General features: G+C 41.9%; 1 protein-coding gene across 2 annotated transcripts in view; it reads right to left on the bottom strand.

The window, feature by feature from the left end:
- Positions 1-299: 299 nt before the first annotated feature.
- The window catches only part of Mphosph8 (M-phase phosphoprotein 8), a 29,795-nt gene continuing 15,428 nt past the window's right edge, over positions 300-14,666 (bottom strand). The window contains exons 8-14 of one of the 2 annotated variants that reach the window (XM_075949450.1): positions 10,594-10,734; positions 10,251-10,337; positions 8,457-8,611; positions 5,777-5,931; positions 2,129-2,256; positions 904-987; positions 300-601 (exon numbers count right to left, since the gene is read on the bottom strand). In XM_075949450.1, coding sequence (XP_075805565.1) covers positions 560-601; positions 904-987; positions 2,129-2,256; positions 5,777-5,931; positions 8,457-8,611; positions 10,251-10,337; positions 10,594-10,734 — 792 coding nt within the window. In that variant the 3' untranslated portion in view covers positions 300-559. Of the gene's footprint in view, positions 602-903; positions 988-2,128; positions 2,257-5,776; positions 5,932-8,456; positions 8,612-8,673; positions 9,439-10,250; positions 10,338-10,593; positions 10,735-14,666 lie in introns of those variants that run through there. The other variant, XM_075949451.1, reaches the window with a different exon arrangement.

The raw sequence follows: 14,666 nt of genomic DNA, 5'->3' as shown, positions 1-14,666 counted from the left end.
ACAAATATACAAGGTGACCTTGGCCTGTATACAAGGTGACACACCTGTAATCCTGTTACAGAATGGAGCCAACAGGTATTCTGTAGGAAGAGCTTCTCTAAACAATGCCTGTGTGTATATGTATGAGATTCCTACTTACTGATGAAAGATTTATCTCCACAGTAATGAATTGTTTGGAAAGGGTACATGCCGTGGGTAGGCATGGCTGACCCTGAACTAGAGTCTAGAGTTAGCCAAGAGCCACCATAGCCCAGCCTGAATCTGTTTTTTCAAAGACTACTCAAAAGACTAGTAGAAAATTTCAAGTTCAAAAGTTTTTAATTAAATAGTTCTCATATGTACTGTTCCACATTGTGGAAATAAACTATGCAGAACATTGAACATTCGAACAATGGCACAAACACTTACACATAGACTATGCATTATAAAGGCCCTGTTTGTCCTTACCAGGCAACAAACAGGCTTAAATTGCAAGTTTATAGGGAAACTATATTTGAACATTTCAGATGCGCCAGGATTCCACACTGTTTCAAAGACAGCCCTGGTCTTGGTACTTAGGTCAGTGCAGCTGTACTCTGTATGCACCTATTAGCAACTTGACCTAAAAAGAAAATGAGGGTTAGTACACATGAAAGCTCCCACCTTGTAAGAATATTGGGTTGCTGCTATTTTTAGCTAAAGAGTGACTGTATTAAAAAAAAAAAAATCGTGCCTAGCCATAATGGCAGATTAGTACTCAAGTCAGGACTGGAATGCTCTGCAGGGATGCCCTCAGACTTCACCTTCACCTAGGGTACACTGCCTCAGAGAACCAACATCCCTGCCCTAGGAGAGAGGATTCTTCTGCACCCTGAGCACTGACAACCTGAGCAGTTACCCTAAATATGAAGCAAAGATTTTCACCTTGGCAAAGGGTGATTCCGTCAACCTTATGAACAACTTATTGGGGCCAGCGACAGGGCTGAAGGAGTAAACAAAGTGACTGTCCTAGAGGGAAAGAGAGAAAAGTCAGACTCAACATCTCTGACATCTACAAACCCTAGAACCTTTTACAGTGGAGATCAGTAAACTGAGGTTTTTTTTTTCTTTTTAAGTTTTGGGACAGGATTTCCCTGTGTAGCTCAGACTTGATGGCTCAGCTTCTGGTTAGGGTTGTTTGTTTTTTTAAATGTGCTGAATGTGGTGTCAAAAATATCACCTTCTGCCTTATTGCCATGAAACATGATCTCTCACTGATCAGGCTGGTCAGCCAATCACTTGGCATGTCCTCACCCACTGTGACATGCATGTACACAAATGTTCTTACCCACTCAAGTCCCCCACATCCCACCCTCAAGTTTGTTTGTTCTGAGTCAGTGTAGTGTAATTTGATTTTAAGATCACATTCCACTCAGCATTCAATGTTAACAAGGCCTACCAGGGCCTTGATATTGAGACCCTATCTCAAACACTAAAAAACACAAAAATCTAAGGTTCTAATACATAAAATATATGTAGTGCAAGCACAGAAGAAATGACTATATTCATTTAACAATGGCACCAGGAAAGAATTCCACAAATGGCAAAATGTAAAATTTTAAATTAGGAGTGATGGTGCACATATGTGACCTGACACCAGAATTAAGCAATCATGTAAGAGTATCAGGAATTGAAGGTTTGTTGGGTAGTAGCTTTATTTTAACCAAATCAAACCAAAACACACCAAAAGGCATTCTTTTATGTCAAAAGAATTATACATTAGGTAACAGGCATAAACACAACCATTTTATTCTGGCCTTATGTAAAAGGTCTCAGGGCTAAGAATTTATTCTCAGAATGTTGGTTCTAGGGCCATATATACATGGTCCTATATAAACTAATATATATATATTAGTGGCATTAAAGTGAATTTAAGTACTTATAAACAAAATTTTGGTCATTTTCTTTTATAAAAAAATGGGAGTTGTCCAAGTGTCACTATTATGAAAATGAACATATTTTGTATGTATGTGCATCTGTGTGTATATATGCTGTGCACACCCATACTTACCATGCACTTAAAAGCACCGAGACACATTAAAAACCTTAATAAAACGTAAAGTGACATGACTTTTGATCACAATTTTCAATTAACTACAGAAAATCTTACCAGAAAAACAGGAAGTTGAAATTTATCATTTAAAACTACAGCTTGCACGCTGCATGGTCCACAGAGCCGAGCAATAACTTCTTTACCCAAAAAGTTTGCATGGAAAATAAAGAGCAGGACACCAGAGCCTGAAGAAGGACGAGTAGAAAAGATTAATGCTGTCCGTGTGTGGGGGTGAGGTCATCCCTGCTGGCAGTAGAAAAGATTAATGCTGTCGGTGTGTGGGGGTGAGGTCATCCCTGCTGGCAGTAGAAGGTCCCTGGTAGATCCTCCTGCTACTTGTACAGAAGCCTGAGAAGGCTCCTACTCAAAACACTCGCACTTTATCCTACAGTTTTCAAACCACAGAACTTGACCCCTTGTCCAAGCAACCACCAGGGAAGAGACTTTCATGTTTGTTTTTTCTACTGAAATTAGTATTTTGTGTGCATGTGTATCTGTACCTGCTGCCTGTAGAGACCAGAATGAGGAGATTAGGAAACCTTGGAACTGGAGTTAGAGTGTGAGCTGTCATGTGGTTGCTGGAAACTGAACCCAGGTCCTCTGCAAGAGAAGCAACCACTCTGAACCACTGGGCCATCTCTCCGGCCTCAGTTACTGTGTCTTCACAACAAGAAAATTTACATAGTTTAACATCAATGTGTGGTAGTCAGGACAACCTATGCGAGCTGGATCTCTCCTATCGTGTGGGCTCCCAGAATCAAGTCTAAGCCATCAGGCTTGGTGTGCAAGCATCTCTATATGTAACACGCACAACACTACAAACAAACTTGAGAACCAGCAAGATGGTTTAGGAGACAGAAATGCATGGTTATAGTTTTCAGGAATCAAAAGCCTCTCCAGAAGTATAAAGTTCTACTTTGCCTACAACGAGTTTTGTTTTGGTGGTACATGGAAATGACCCGAGGGACTTGTGAAAGCTAAGCTCTAACTACCTCCTATCCTTAGAAAGCATGGAGTGCCATAAAAATTTTTCACAAGACTAGTAGGCTTTCTGGTTCATGCAAGTAAGGAAAAGCAAAACAGAAAATAATTATGTAGGCGTGGTTGGTTCAGCTCTATCAGTGCCATTTACAGCAGCATAAGGTTGAAATAAGATGTTTCCATGATGTCAATTGATAAGTTAACAAAATGAGTGTGTGCATATCTATCATCCATCTATACCTACCTACCTACCTACCTACCTACCTACCTACCTACCTACCTACCTACCTACCTACCTACGGTAACATCAAGCCAAATGCCCCTTTCCTTCAATGCACACAGCCTAGATATTCAGAACAGCCCCGAGTCAGTTAGGGTATTGTGTGCTCTAAGCCCAATACTTAAGAGGCCAAGGAAGGAGGACTGTCAGGAGTAAGACAAGGGATTTTCAAGTAGTCCAGGATAGCTTCAAATTCACTATTGTCCAAAAAGATAAACTTGCCTCTTCACTTCCTGAGTGTGGGGATTATTGTGATGTGCCACTAAACCCAGTTTATGTGATGCACAATAAGCAAAAACACTCTGCCCTGGCGCCTCACAAGTACTAAGGTGGCTGGAGAGACGGCCCAGTGAGTAAAGGCACCTGCTGCCAAACCTGACCACATTTTCACTCCCAAAGAACCTGCATGATGAAAGGAGAGAACCAATTCCTTAAAACTATTCTCACTTGCACACACATCCTGACATTAGCACACCCCCACACAAACAAAAATGTCATGAAAAAAATGTTTAAGGAAGCTGGAGAGATGGCTTAGCAGTTAAGAGCACTGGGTGTTCTTCCAGAGGACCCGGATTCAATTCCCAGCACCCATATGGCAGCTCACAAGCTGTCACTGTAGTTCCAGGGAAACTGACACCCACGGCAAAACAGTGAAGAACATAAAGTTAAATTTAAAAAAAAAAAAAGGAAAGGAAAAATGTTTAAGATGGTGTTTGTGGGGCTGGAGAGACGGCTCAGAGGTTAAGAGCACTGACTGCTTTTCCAGAGGTCCTGAGTTCAATTCCCAGCAGCCACATGGTGGCTCACAACCATCTGTAATGAGATCTGGTGCCTTCTGGCCAGTAAGCATATAGACAGAACACTGTATACATAATAAATAAATAATAAAATGTTAAAAAATATTTAGATGGTGTTTGTGTATGGCAGTTAAAGGACACTTACCCACCATACCCGACCATGATTCCCACCCTAGGATCCACGTGGTGGAAGAAAAAAACTGACTCCTGCAGTTACTCTCCGACCTCCACCCATACACCATGGCATGAATGCACGCTTGCACATATGTGCATAAAAAAAGTGTCCTAAGATAACACCTGAATCATAAATACATGTGCAAAATTCTGTTTTAGTTTCTAGAAGTCTTCAAATGCATGTCAGTCAAATATATTATGATGTAGTTTACATCAATGCTTTAAAAAAAAAAAACAAGAAACTTTATTCTCTGTGCATGCACCCACATAGCACGTGTTTGGAGGCCAGCAAGAGGACAACTTTGGGAGTTGATTCTCTCTACCATGTGGAATTTAGAGACCAAATTCAGGTCATCAGGCTTGGTGGCATAAGCCAGCACCCTTGAAGGTGCCATGGTACAAAGGTGGAAGACAGGACAGCCCTTAGGAATAGGTTCTCTTCTACTGTGGATTCTGTGTTTGAACTTGGGTCAGCCCTTCTGCTTTATTTATCCTTTATAACTTCATATATTCATCTACTATACTCTGCTTATATTCTAGCCATCATTACCCTCTTATTCCTCTCCCTTCCCCACCAAGTAAACTGCTTCTTCCCAATAGGTCCCACCCCACCCTTTTTTGCTTTTGCGAGACGGGGTCTCTTTATGTAACAGTTCTGGCTGTCACAGAACTCGTGTTGTAGATCAGGCTGACCTCGAACTCAGAGATGCACCTGCTTCTGAGTGTTGGGATTAAAGGCACCATTGCCGAACTATTTTGTTTTTGATGGCCACTATCTTTAGTTAAGGTTGCCTACTCAAGCATGGCTGGGTTATTAACTCAATCAATGATCCTCTAGGCATCATTAACTGCTTATAGCTCTGTCATTAATTTCAATGGGAGGGGGGACAGGACTCATTGCTGACACACAACACCCAAGGTTGTTTCATGTCTGTAATCCTAGCTCTCAGAAGGCTAAGACAGGAGTAGTGGAACAAGACTATTAAAAAACAAACAAACAAAACCCAAGTCAGGCACGGTAGGGCACATCTTTAATCCCAGCACACAGGAGGCTGAGGCAAGCGGATCTCTTGAGTTTAAGGCTATCTTGACTACATAGCAAGTTCCAGGCCAACAAGAACAACACAGTGAGACCCTGTCTCATAAGCAATAGAAAAAGAAAACAAGGGAAACCCAGTAGAGATAATAAAATTTAGGAGAAAAAAAAGGTTCTAGGCATAGCGTTGTGAAGTTATCTTCTAGTTAGATTTAATAAACAACTACAGTTATCAAGAACCAACTCCTAACATTTGAAAGAGGACTCCAGTGGTGATTAAGGTGGGATGGAGAGGCCTCCTGCCAGAGCAGCTCTGCCAGCTATCACAGTGGATTCTGCTAAAAAGTTCCTTTAAAGTAAAGGTCTACTTAGGAATTAACTCATCTTTACAAACTATAGCTTCAAACACTCAAGTTTGAAGGGGAGCATATGCTTACCATCTGGTATGTTTTGAGGAGGCTTGTAATTGAAATCTGTTGAGAAATCTGGTCCCTCGCAGAGTCGATGACAAGCTATTGGGAAAACAGCTTCCAACAAAGCAAGGCGAGATTCAAAGTAATCTCTGATTGTTTCTTCTGCAACTCTTGAAAGTCTAGTGAGAAAAGACAGAGACTGTTAATAGTTGGGTATGGTGACTCAGAACTCAGATATTATGCCATGAGTTTGAGGTCACCCTGGGCTAGAGTGAGACCCTATCTTAACTGTTAATGTAGGTATACTGAATTATTACCCTTACCACAGAAATTAACTATTAACAAATTAAACTCCAGCTACCTTGATCTGATCATTACACTTTGTGTACTATATCATTTTAACATTGTAAAACTCAAGTTTAAAATACACACATTAGGGGTTGCAGATGTAGCTCAGTATGAAGCCTAGATCACTAGCGCCACATAAACCAGAGGCGATGGTATGCATCTACAGTCCTGGTACTTAGGAGGAAGTCAAGGAAGGAAGCCATCCTCCATCCTCAGATACAGTGAGTCTGAAACTAGACTAGCATACATGAGATCCTGCCCTGCCTTTACCCCTCTGCAGAAGGAAACCACCAAAGGATGTACTTATGATATACAATGCCCCATAAAGCTTTCCCACTAACTTTGCTTCTTAACTTTTGTTTTTTGGGACAGGGTTTCTCTGTATATCCTTAGCTGTCCTGGAACTCACTTTAGAACAGCCTGGCCCTGAACTCAGAGATCCGTCTGTCTCTGTCTCCTGAGTGCTGGGATTAAAGTCTTGAGCCACCACCACTCAGTATTACTTTTTACCTTTTAAATTTTATTTTTTGTAGTACCGTGGCCCTTGCACATGGCTAAAACAAGTGCTCTACCACTAAGGTACACAGTCACCTGACTTCACTTTTGGAAACTACTTCTCTGATTTTGTGTCGTGTGCTTGTGTGTGAGTGGTAGGCCAGAGGAAAGCGCTGTGCCATCCTTTACCACTCTGAAGCAGCTTGCTCTCTGAACTTGGGGCTCACTATCCAGTTAGACTGGCAGCCAGAGACCCCAGCAGCCTCCTGTCTCCACTGTCTCACAGTGCAAAGGTGAGAGGTGTGAAGGGAACCACGTCCCACCTTGCTCATGTGGGAGCGCAGCAAGCACTCTTAATCTGCTACCTACGTCTCCAGCCTCTCCTCACTTCTGATATTGAGACAGCATTTCATGTCTACACTAGCCTCAAACTCACTCTGTAGACTAAGGAGTGCTTGAACTTGGAATCCTTATGCTTTAGCTGCCTGAATACCTGGATTGTACCCGAACCACAAAGCCCAGTAGCACCTTTGTGAGAAGGAACTATAACTCTGCCCCACGCAGTTCTCCTCTCATGACAGTGCCTTTAAATTTCCTTTTCATCAAACAGGAGTTGCACAAGGGCAACTTTTACTCAGTCTTCTCCATAATACTGGCCTTTGAGACTGTCTGGCACAAAATTCACTTTGCGATTGGCTAATGCATGAATGAAAAATTAGAAATGAGAGCCCCTCAGTTCTGAGCAAAGGAAGATGGCTGGGCACCTCCCTGACAGGCTCTCTGCATTTACCCACATGTTCAGAAAAAACAAACAAACAAACAGTGGGGTGGGGATGAACTAGCCTCCAGGGATTCTTTATGGGAAACAGGTTGTCAAGTTTCACTAGGGCAAGATGCAACTCAGTCCCTTGCCTAGAATTTACTTTTTGTTTAGAATATATGGTGTTTAGTTTTCAAGCTCAGAAGGCAAGGACTGTTTTTTCCAGGCTGTCTCACCAGGGTCCAGGGTGAAAACTAAGGACCTTACTTCTCAAGCATTGTTTTGGCAAGCATTGCCAAAAAATTTTGTTTTTAGGTGGTACTGGGGATGGAACCGCAGGCTTTAGCATATATGCTAGGCAAAAGCTCACAGAACCACAAAAGAATTCTTCACTGATAAAGACATAAACTTGAAACAAAATATGGTTCCAAATGCACTTGAAAAATAATGCACTTGGGTAGGGTAGAGTTCTGTTGAGAAGACACAGATGTCCACTTCTAGTCTCCACATGCACACTCCTCCCTCTCCACACACATGTGCACATGAAGATGTTAGCCAAATTAAGAGTAGACAACTTTTTTGAGAGTCTTACGTAGTCTAGTCTGGCCATGAACCAACTATGCGGGCAAAGACTCTTCTTGCCCTAACCTCCTAAATGCATTTTACCGAGCTACAGCTCCATTCCTAAATTTACCATGTTAAGGAAATGGTCCCAGGGTTTTCTAAGATTTTAGTAACCTGCACAGATACGCACCTAATAAGTATGCCAATTATGAAATGCATGATCTACTAAGAAATCCAAGAGGATAATCTTTTTTTTTTTTTTTTGTTTGTTTTTTTGGTTTTTCGAGACAGGGTTTCTCTGTGGCTTTGGAGCCTGTCCTGGAACTAGCTCTGTAGACCAGGCTGGTCTCGAACTCACAGAGATCCGCCTGCCTCTGCCTCCCGAGTGCTGGGATTAAAGGCGTGCGCCACCATCGCCCGGCGAGGATAATCTTTTTAAAACATTTTCTTACACAAACTATTCCAAATATGATATCCTCAAATAAATAGTCATTATCTCACTCTGCCTTAACCATGGCACATTCTCCTGACACTTACGTTTCCAAATGGCTCTTCAGCAGTTCGTACACAAGCACATTGTTACACTGTTTTGCAAAGTACAATGCACTGTTTTGGTGCTTTGACAAAATATTGCAGTCAGCTCCACATTCAATCACCAGGCGTACAATGTCTGAATTTCCTCTTTTACATGCCTAGGTCAGAAAAGAAGAGTGGCAATTTTTCATTGTAAACCAGAGTAACTTCAGTTGGGGTGGGTAGTTTTCTCCACACACACCTGGCAGCTTTTTCAAGAGGGCAAAGCATTGTATAGGAAAGGGAAGACAGCATTAGTAACAGGACAGCACAGAAGAAGTAAACTATAGGTTTTAGTAAGGAGGAACAGTCAGTCCCCAGGACAAATGTCCTGATTCTCTAGACTTTCTTCTACCCCAGCTGCTGCTTGCCTCTGGCTGCCAGAGCTCCTAACTCAGGAAAATCAACTATCACCTACAAATTCTACCCCCAAAACACTGGAGAACTGCTCACATGATCCCTGTCACTATTTAGGTTCAGACTAATATTACTTAGTCACCTCAGGAACCTTCCTACAAGTCTCTCTTTTCTTGAATCCCTCTCCCTCCCGAACTAACCCGGTCCTGTGCCCTCAGGAACAACCCCAATCCTGATGATCCTGTAGAATACTGTACTCCCCGTCCTGTGCTCTTTTTTCTACAGAGGTGCAAGTGTCTGTTGTCTAGCAGTTTCTCAGTAAGACAGTACTCTGAAGACTAAAGACACAAGCCCAGACTCCTGAATAAAAGGACTGGGTACACCACCCAAATCAGGTTTAGGAGGGGCTCACAAAGCAATGACCAAGTCTTTAAGGGTCTGACAGGAGGCCCAAGAGAAGTAAAAAACACAGGGTTCAGGATAAGCCTGGAGTTGTACTACAATCCAACTCACCGCTCATACCTGACAAAGTGGAATGTGGTATTGTAGGCAGATCCCTACTTAGAACAGAGCTTCTGCAAAAATGCACCTCAGGGAAGAGAGAAGACAGAGTCACCTAGGGACAACTAGTTCCTCTGAGTCCTAACAAAACTAGGAGCCAGAAATCTGGAACTACTGCAGAGGAAGGAGCCACTCTGGGCCACGGTCAGTGAGGTACATACAACCTACCACTCAAAGAAGGGCACAAGCAGGGTAGCTGGAAGACTCAACAATCTTCAACTCAAAGCTTATCTGCAAGCCACAATTTCAAAGGAGGTGGACTCACCAAATACACAATAATGAGAGCACTTCATAGTCCTTTCCTATTCCCAGGCTTCTAACCCTGTGAAGATGGGTGTTGGACACCCTTTCATGTGACTACAGGGATCCTGGTTGTATTCCCAATTCCTGCTAGATTCAGCTGAATGTGTATGGATGTCTCATGTCATTTTCTTAACTGGTATTAGACATAGTAATTGCTTCTAGGAAAAGCCTAGTTTAGCTGACAAACTCTTCCTTCTGTCTTGTCTGGAGACCACCACAGATACTATCTATAAATCTCTAATAAATTACACTCTTTGTCATCCTGGCTCTATCTGCCTCACTCAACACCATCTGCTTCCAGCAGAGCTCTCAATCACTGAAACACCCCCAGTCCCTTCCGTTCCCGACTCGTGCCAATACGTTTCTTCTGCTGACTCAATGCCTACCACCTTCATCCCATGACTGTTGCTGGGTCCCTTAGACTGAGTTTCTTCCAGTACATTATTGACACCACCATATTCTACTGCTCTGCTGAATTCCAGGGACTACCCAGTCTGCAGTACCAACATGAATACCCAGGGTGAAACTAAGACTTACTTTCATGAGCGCAGTCTCTCCATTACTTTGCTGGACATTTACAAAAGCTCCAGCTTCCAAAAGAATAGCCACAGTGGTTAAAAAATTCTATTAAAAAACAAAAAACAAATTTAATTCCAAGAATTCTTTAAAGTACACTGTCAGTGTACCTAGGAACTGTACTCATTATAAATTACCACCCAGGTAAGTCGTATTCTAAATCTGATTACAAAGTACTGCTAATGTCAAAATTTAATTCACATGTCACAGACCCACTGAAATCACACAGTAAGGCTATGTTATGACTATTATTTAACTACAAAAACAGATTCTCAGTGTCCCTTCATGCAGTCAGGTCTCAAACCTTCTCAGCAGCATGAATGAGAGCTGTAGTCCCGTTTTTCTGGCGCCCGTTCACTTTTGCACCTTTGGTGATAAGGAGCCTCAGCAGGTCGTCCTGTCCTCCTGCCGCAGCCAACATCAGAAGTGTCATCCCACTAGAATCCTGGGAGTTCGTTAAGGAGAAACCACATATTCTATAATCAGAAACATTTTAGACACCAGTCTCTGCTGTCAAGATATTTCAATGAGAAATCGCTGAAGTACATTAATTTAAGCATCCACTTAGGTAAGGTTGCTTACTAAAATATTCTAATAAAGGCCACTGTTTTCCTCAAAAGCTTGCCACCTTAAAGCCTGTGTATCTCTGTGGGGTTATGCGCATGTCAGAAGACATCAGATCCCCTGGAACTGTAGTTACAGGCTATGTGAGCCACCCAACACGTGTGCTGAAAACTGCAAGTATACCCTTAAATCACTGAACTATCTCTCCAGTCCCCTCTACACCTTATTTTTTCCTGAAACAAGGTTTCTTGATATAGATATGAATAATATGCATTGATGAATCTTGGTTTACTAATTTAAGGTCAATTTTGTTATATGCGTATTTCTAATTTTGATTAAAGTATTGTGATTGTGTAGTTCATTTAAAAATGTAATGTATAATTAGGAAATATAGGTTGTTAATGGATAATCATCGATAATAGTAAAGCTTGTAGTCATGTTAGATTTTCTAGGTATATAGAGATATATTTCAGTTAGATAGGCATTCTTCATATCTTTCAAAGACTACAGAATGTGGCATTTAATGTTTTAATAACTTAGGGCTTTTCGTGACAATGAGACACGTCTGCTCCTGGCAGCACCAATCTACCTCAAGAGGAAGATGGATATAAAAGAGGCTCCTTATGGAGTTGGTTACCCATTTGGGCAAGAAACTGCTCTTGTCTGGACAGTTGCATAAACTGGACATGAAGAACCCGCAGAGAGAGGACTGCTGAACTTGCCTAAAGGTGAGATGATCCTTTGGGGTTCCTGTTTCATGAAAGAGTCTGCGAGACATTCTGCAGGACACAGCAGAAAGTGACTGAACTGTCTTTTAAGTTTTCTGCTTCATGGAAATATCTGCTGGATACTATGGGCCTGTAGGCTGAAGATGGATGCCCCAACGGTACAGAAAAACTTTGGGTGACTGTCCAGGCAGCGAGATGTCTCTGTCATTTCTAGAGTTTTGGAAGCTGCTTACAAAGTACTTCCTCTTCACTTAGGTAATATTATATCCCTCTAGAGTCTTGATGGAGTTGAAGAATTTATGGTTAGTTTTCCATTGTTATGATAAAAGACAAAATAGATATAAATACTGTAACTGTAATTCTTGCTTGATAACTGTTTTGTTACATGTAATTTTACTATGGTAAAGTTAAAGCCTTCCTTTTTGTTTAAACAGAAAAAGGGGAAATGGTGTAGAAGGTCTTTCAGTATTAGTGTTGTTTTCATTGGTTAATCAATAAAGAAACTGCTTGGCCTGATAGGGCAGAACTTAGGCGAAGACAGAACTGTATTCTGGGAGGAAGAAAGCAGCAGACAGAGCTGAGCTGCCATGAAGCTGCCAGGTCAGACATGTGAATCTTTCCCGGTGAGCCACGACCTCGTGGTGACATACAGATTATTAGAAATGGGTTGAATCAAGATGTGAGATTTAGCCAATAAGAGGCTAGAGTTTATGGGCCAAGCAGTAATTTAATTAATACAATTTCTGTGTGGTTATTTTGAGGGTTAAGCTAGCCGGGACGTGGCCCGCTGCTCCCTTAATTAAACTTAAACAGTTTCTCATTAAATTCAGCTACATGAACTGGCTGGCAAGCCCAAGGGCTATACCTATCTCTGCCTCCCAGCTCTTTATATACACGTGCCAAGAACCCAAACTCAGGTCCTGCATGCGTGTGTGGAAAGCGCTTTTCTGAATGAGCCATATCCCAGCCCTAGAATTTAAAAATGTGTGTGTATGTGTGTGATGTGTATGACATGTGTGGGCATAAGGACTGTACATAAGTAGAGATTAAGAGGTCAAACTAGGCCCTTGCCTTTCACCCTGTTAAAAGCAAGGTCTTCCATTGACTCTGGACTGACAGGGGAGGAACCAGCATAAGATCAAAGTAGGCCCTCTGAATGTGGGTGACATTTGTGTGGCCTGGGCTGTCTGTGGGGCCACTGGCAGCGGGACCAGGATTTATCCCTAGTGCATGAACTGGCTTTTCAGTCTATTTGCTATGGAGGGATTCCTTGCCCAGCCTAAATATGGGGGTGGGGGGAGCCTTGATCCTGCCTCAAAAGTGATATGCCAGACTTTGTTGACTCCCCATGGGAGGAAGCCTACCCTCTCTGAGAATTTTAGGAAGTGGGATGGCGGCAGTGGGAGGAAGGAAGGGAGTGGGAACCGTGACTGATACATAAAATGAGAAAAGATTGTTTAAAAAAAAAAGGCAAAGTTGATTCTTCTGCACTACTACATACAGCAGAATTTCTCCCGTCTCTACTTCCTATTCTGCCTTAGGAGCACTGGGATCACAGATGCAAGCTACTGAGCCTGGCTTTATATGGATTCTGGAGAATCAAACTGGGGTCCTCACACTTGATGGGAAGCCTTTTATACACTAATGTCTCCCTAGCTCTTAGGATTTAAGAAAGATAAGGGCTGCTGTCAGGCATGGTGGTGTACCTTAACCCCAACACTCAAGGCAGAGGCAAATGGATCTCTGAGATTCAGGCCTGTGAGGGATATACAGTGAGATCCTGTTTCAAAAAAAAAAAAATAAAACAATGAAAAAAAATGGGAGGGAGCAGGAAGAAAGAAGGGATTGGGAAATGGATTCGGCATGTAAAATGAGAAGATAGGTTTTAAAAAAAAAAAGAAAATAAGATAAATGTTGCCATTAAATTGTATAACCACCCTATAAGGTGGCAAGTATGATGGCTCATGTAACTTGGAAGGCAGAAGGATTTCTGCAAATTTGTAGCCAACCTGAACAATATACACATTTAATTTTAGGGCAGCTGGGGCCAAAGGAGGAAAAAATTAAGGGGTTGAAGAGAAGGCTCAGTGAGCACTTGTTGCTCTTACAGAAGACTCACTTCAATTCCCAGCATCCACATGGCAGCTCACAACCACCTGACTCCTCTTCTGGCCTCTGCAGCTCCTACATGCACATGATGCACAGACACACACTGAAACTAATTAATGTCTGGGGGATGGTTCAGCAGGTACCGGCTGCTCTTTCTGAAGTCTTGAGTTCAATTCCCAGCACCCACACAGCAGCTAGCAACTATCTTTAACGGTTGTCCCAGGGGATCTGATATCCTCTTTGGTGAACACGCAAAACATCCATACACATAAAAATACATACACAAACATATACATATATTATCTACCTATAAAATTCAAAGCACTATTTAAAATGATCAGAGGAAAATTTCATTAGTGAGTGTCGTGACTCCCGCATGATGTAAACACTCTGGAGGTAAAGGAAGGAGGATCAAGTGTGGTCATCATTGGTTATACAAGGCCTGTTTACATGGCTCTGGCTTTTTAAAGAAAAAAAAAATTTCTTTAAGTGATTGAAGGCGTTAGGCAGTGGTGGGACTTGCCATTAATCCCAGCATTTGGGAGGAAGAGGCAGGTGAATTTCTATGAGTTTGAGGTCAGCCTGGTCTACAAGTGAGTTATAGGACCAATAGCCAGGGCTGTTACACAGAGAAACCCTGTCTCAAAAAAAAAAAAAAAAACAAAAAACAAAGAAGAAAAAAGGGACTGAGGGTAACCTATACCAACAGATTAAAAAATTTTAAAAAGATCCCCCCAAATCAATAAAAAAGGTTAATGAAAAACTTTAAAAATTAAAAGCAGGGCTGGAGAGATGGCTCAAGTGGTTAAGAGCATTGCCTGCTCTTCCAAAGGTCCTGAGTTCAATTCCCAGCAACCACATGGTGGCTCACAACCATCTGTAGTGAGGTCTGGTGCCTTCTTCTGGCCTGCAGATATACACACAGACAGAATACTGTATACATAATAAATAAATAAATATTTTTAAAAAATTAAAA

Source organism: Microtus pennsylvanicus, chromosome 15 (genome assembly GCF_037038515.1).
Source record: "Microtus pennsylvanicus isolate mMicPen1 chromosome 15, mMicPen1.hap1, whole genome shotgun sequence".
NCBI lineage: Eukaryota > Metazoa > Chordata > Mammalia > Rodentia > Cricetidae > Microtus > Microtus pennsylvanicus.
The sequence above is the reverse complement of the archived record's forward strand: the minus strand, read 5'-3'. Positions and strand labels throughout refer to the sequence as shown.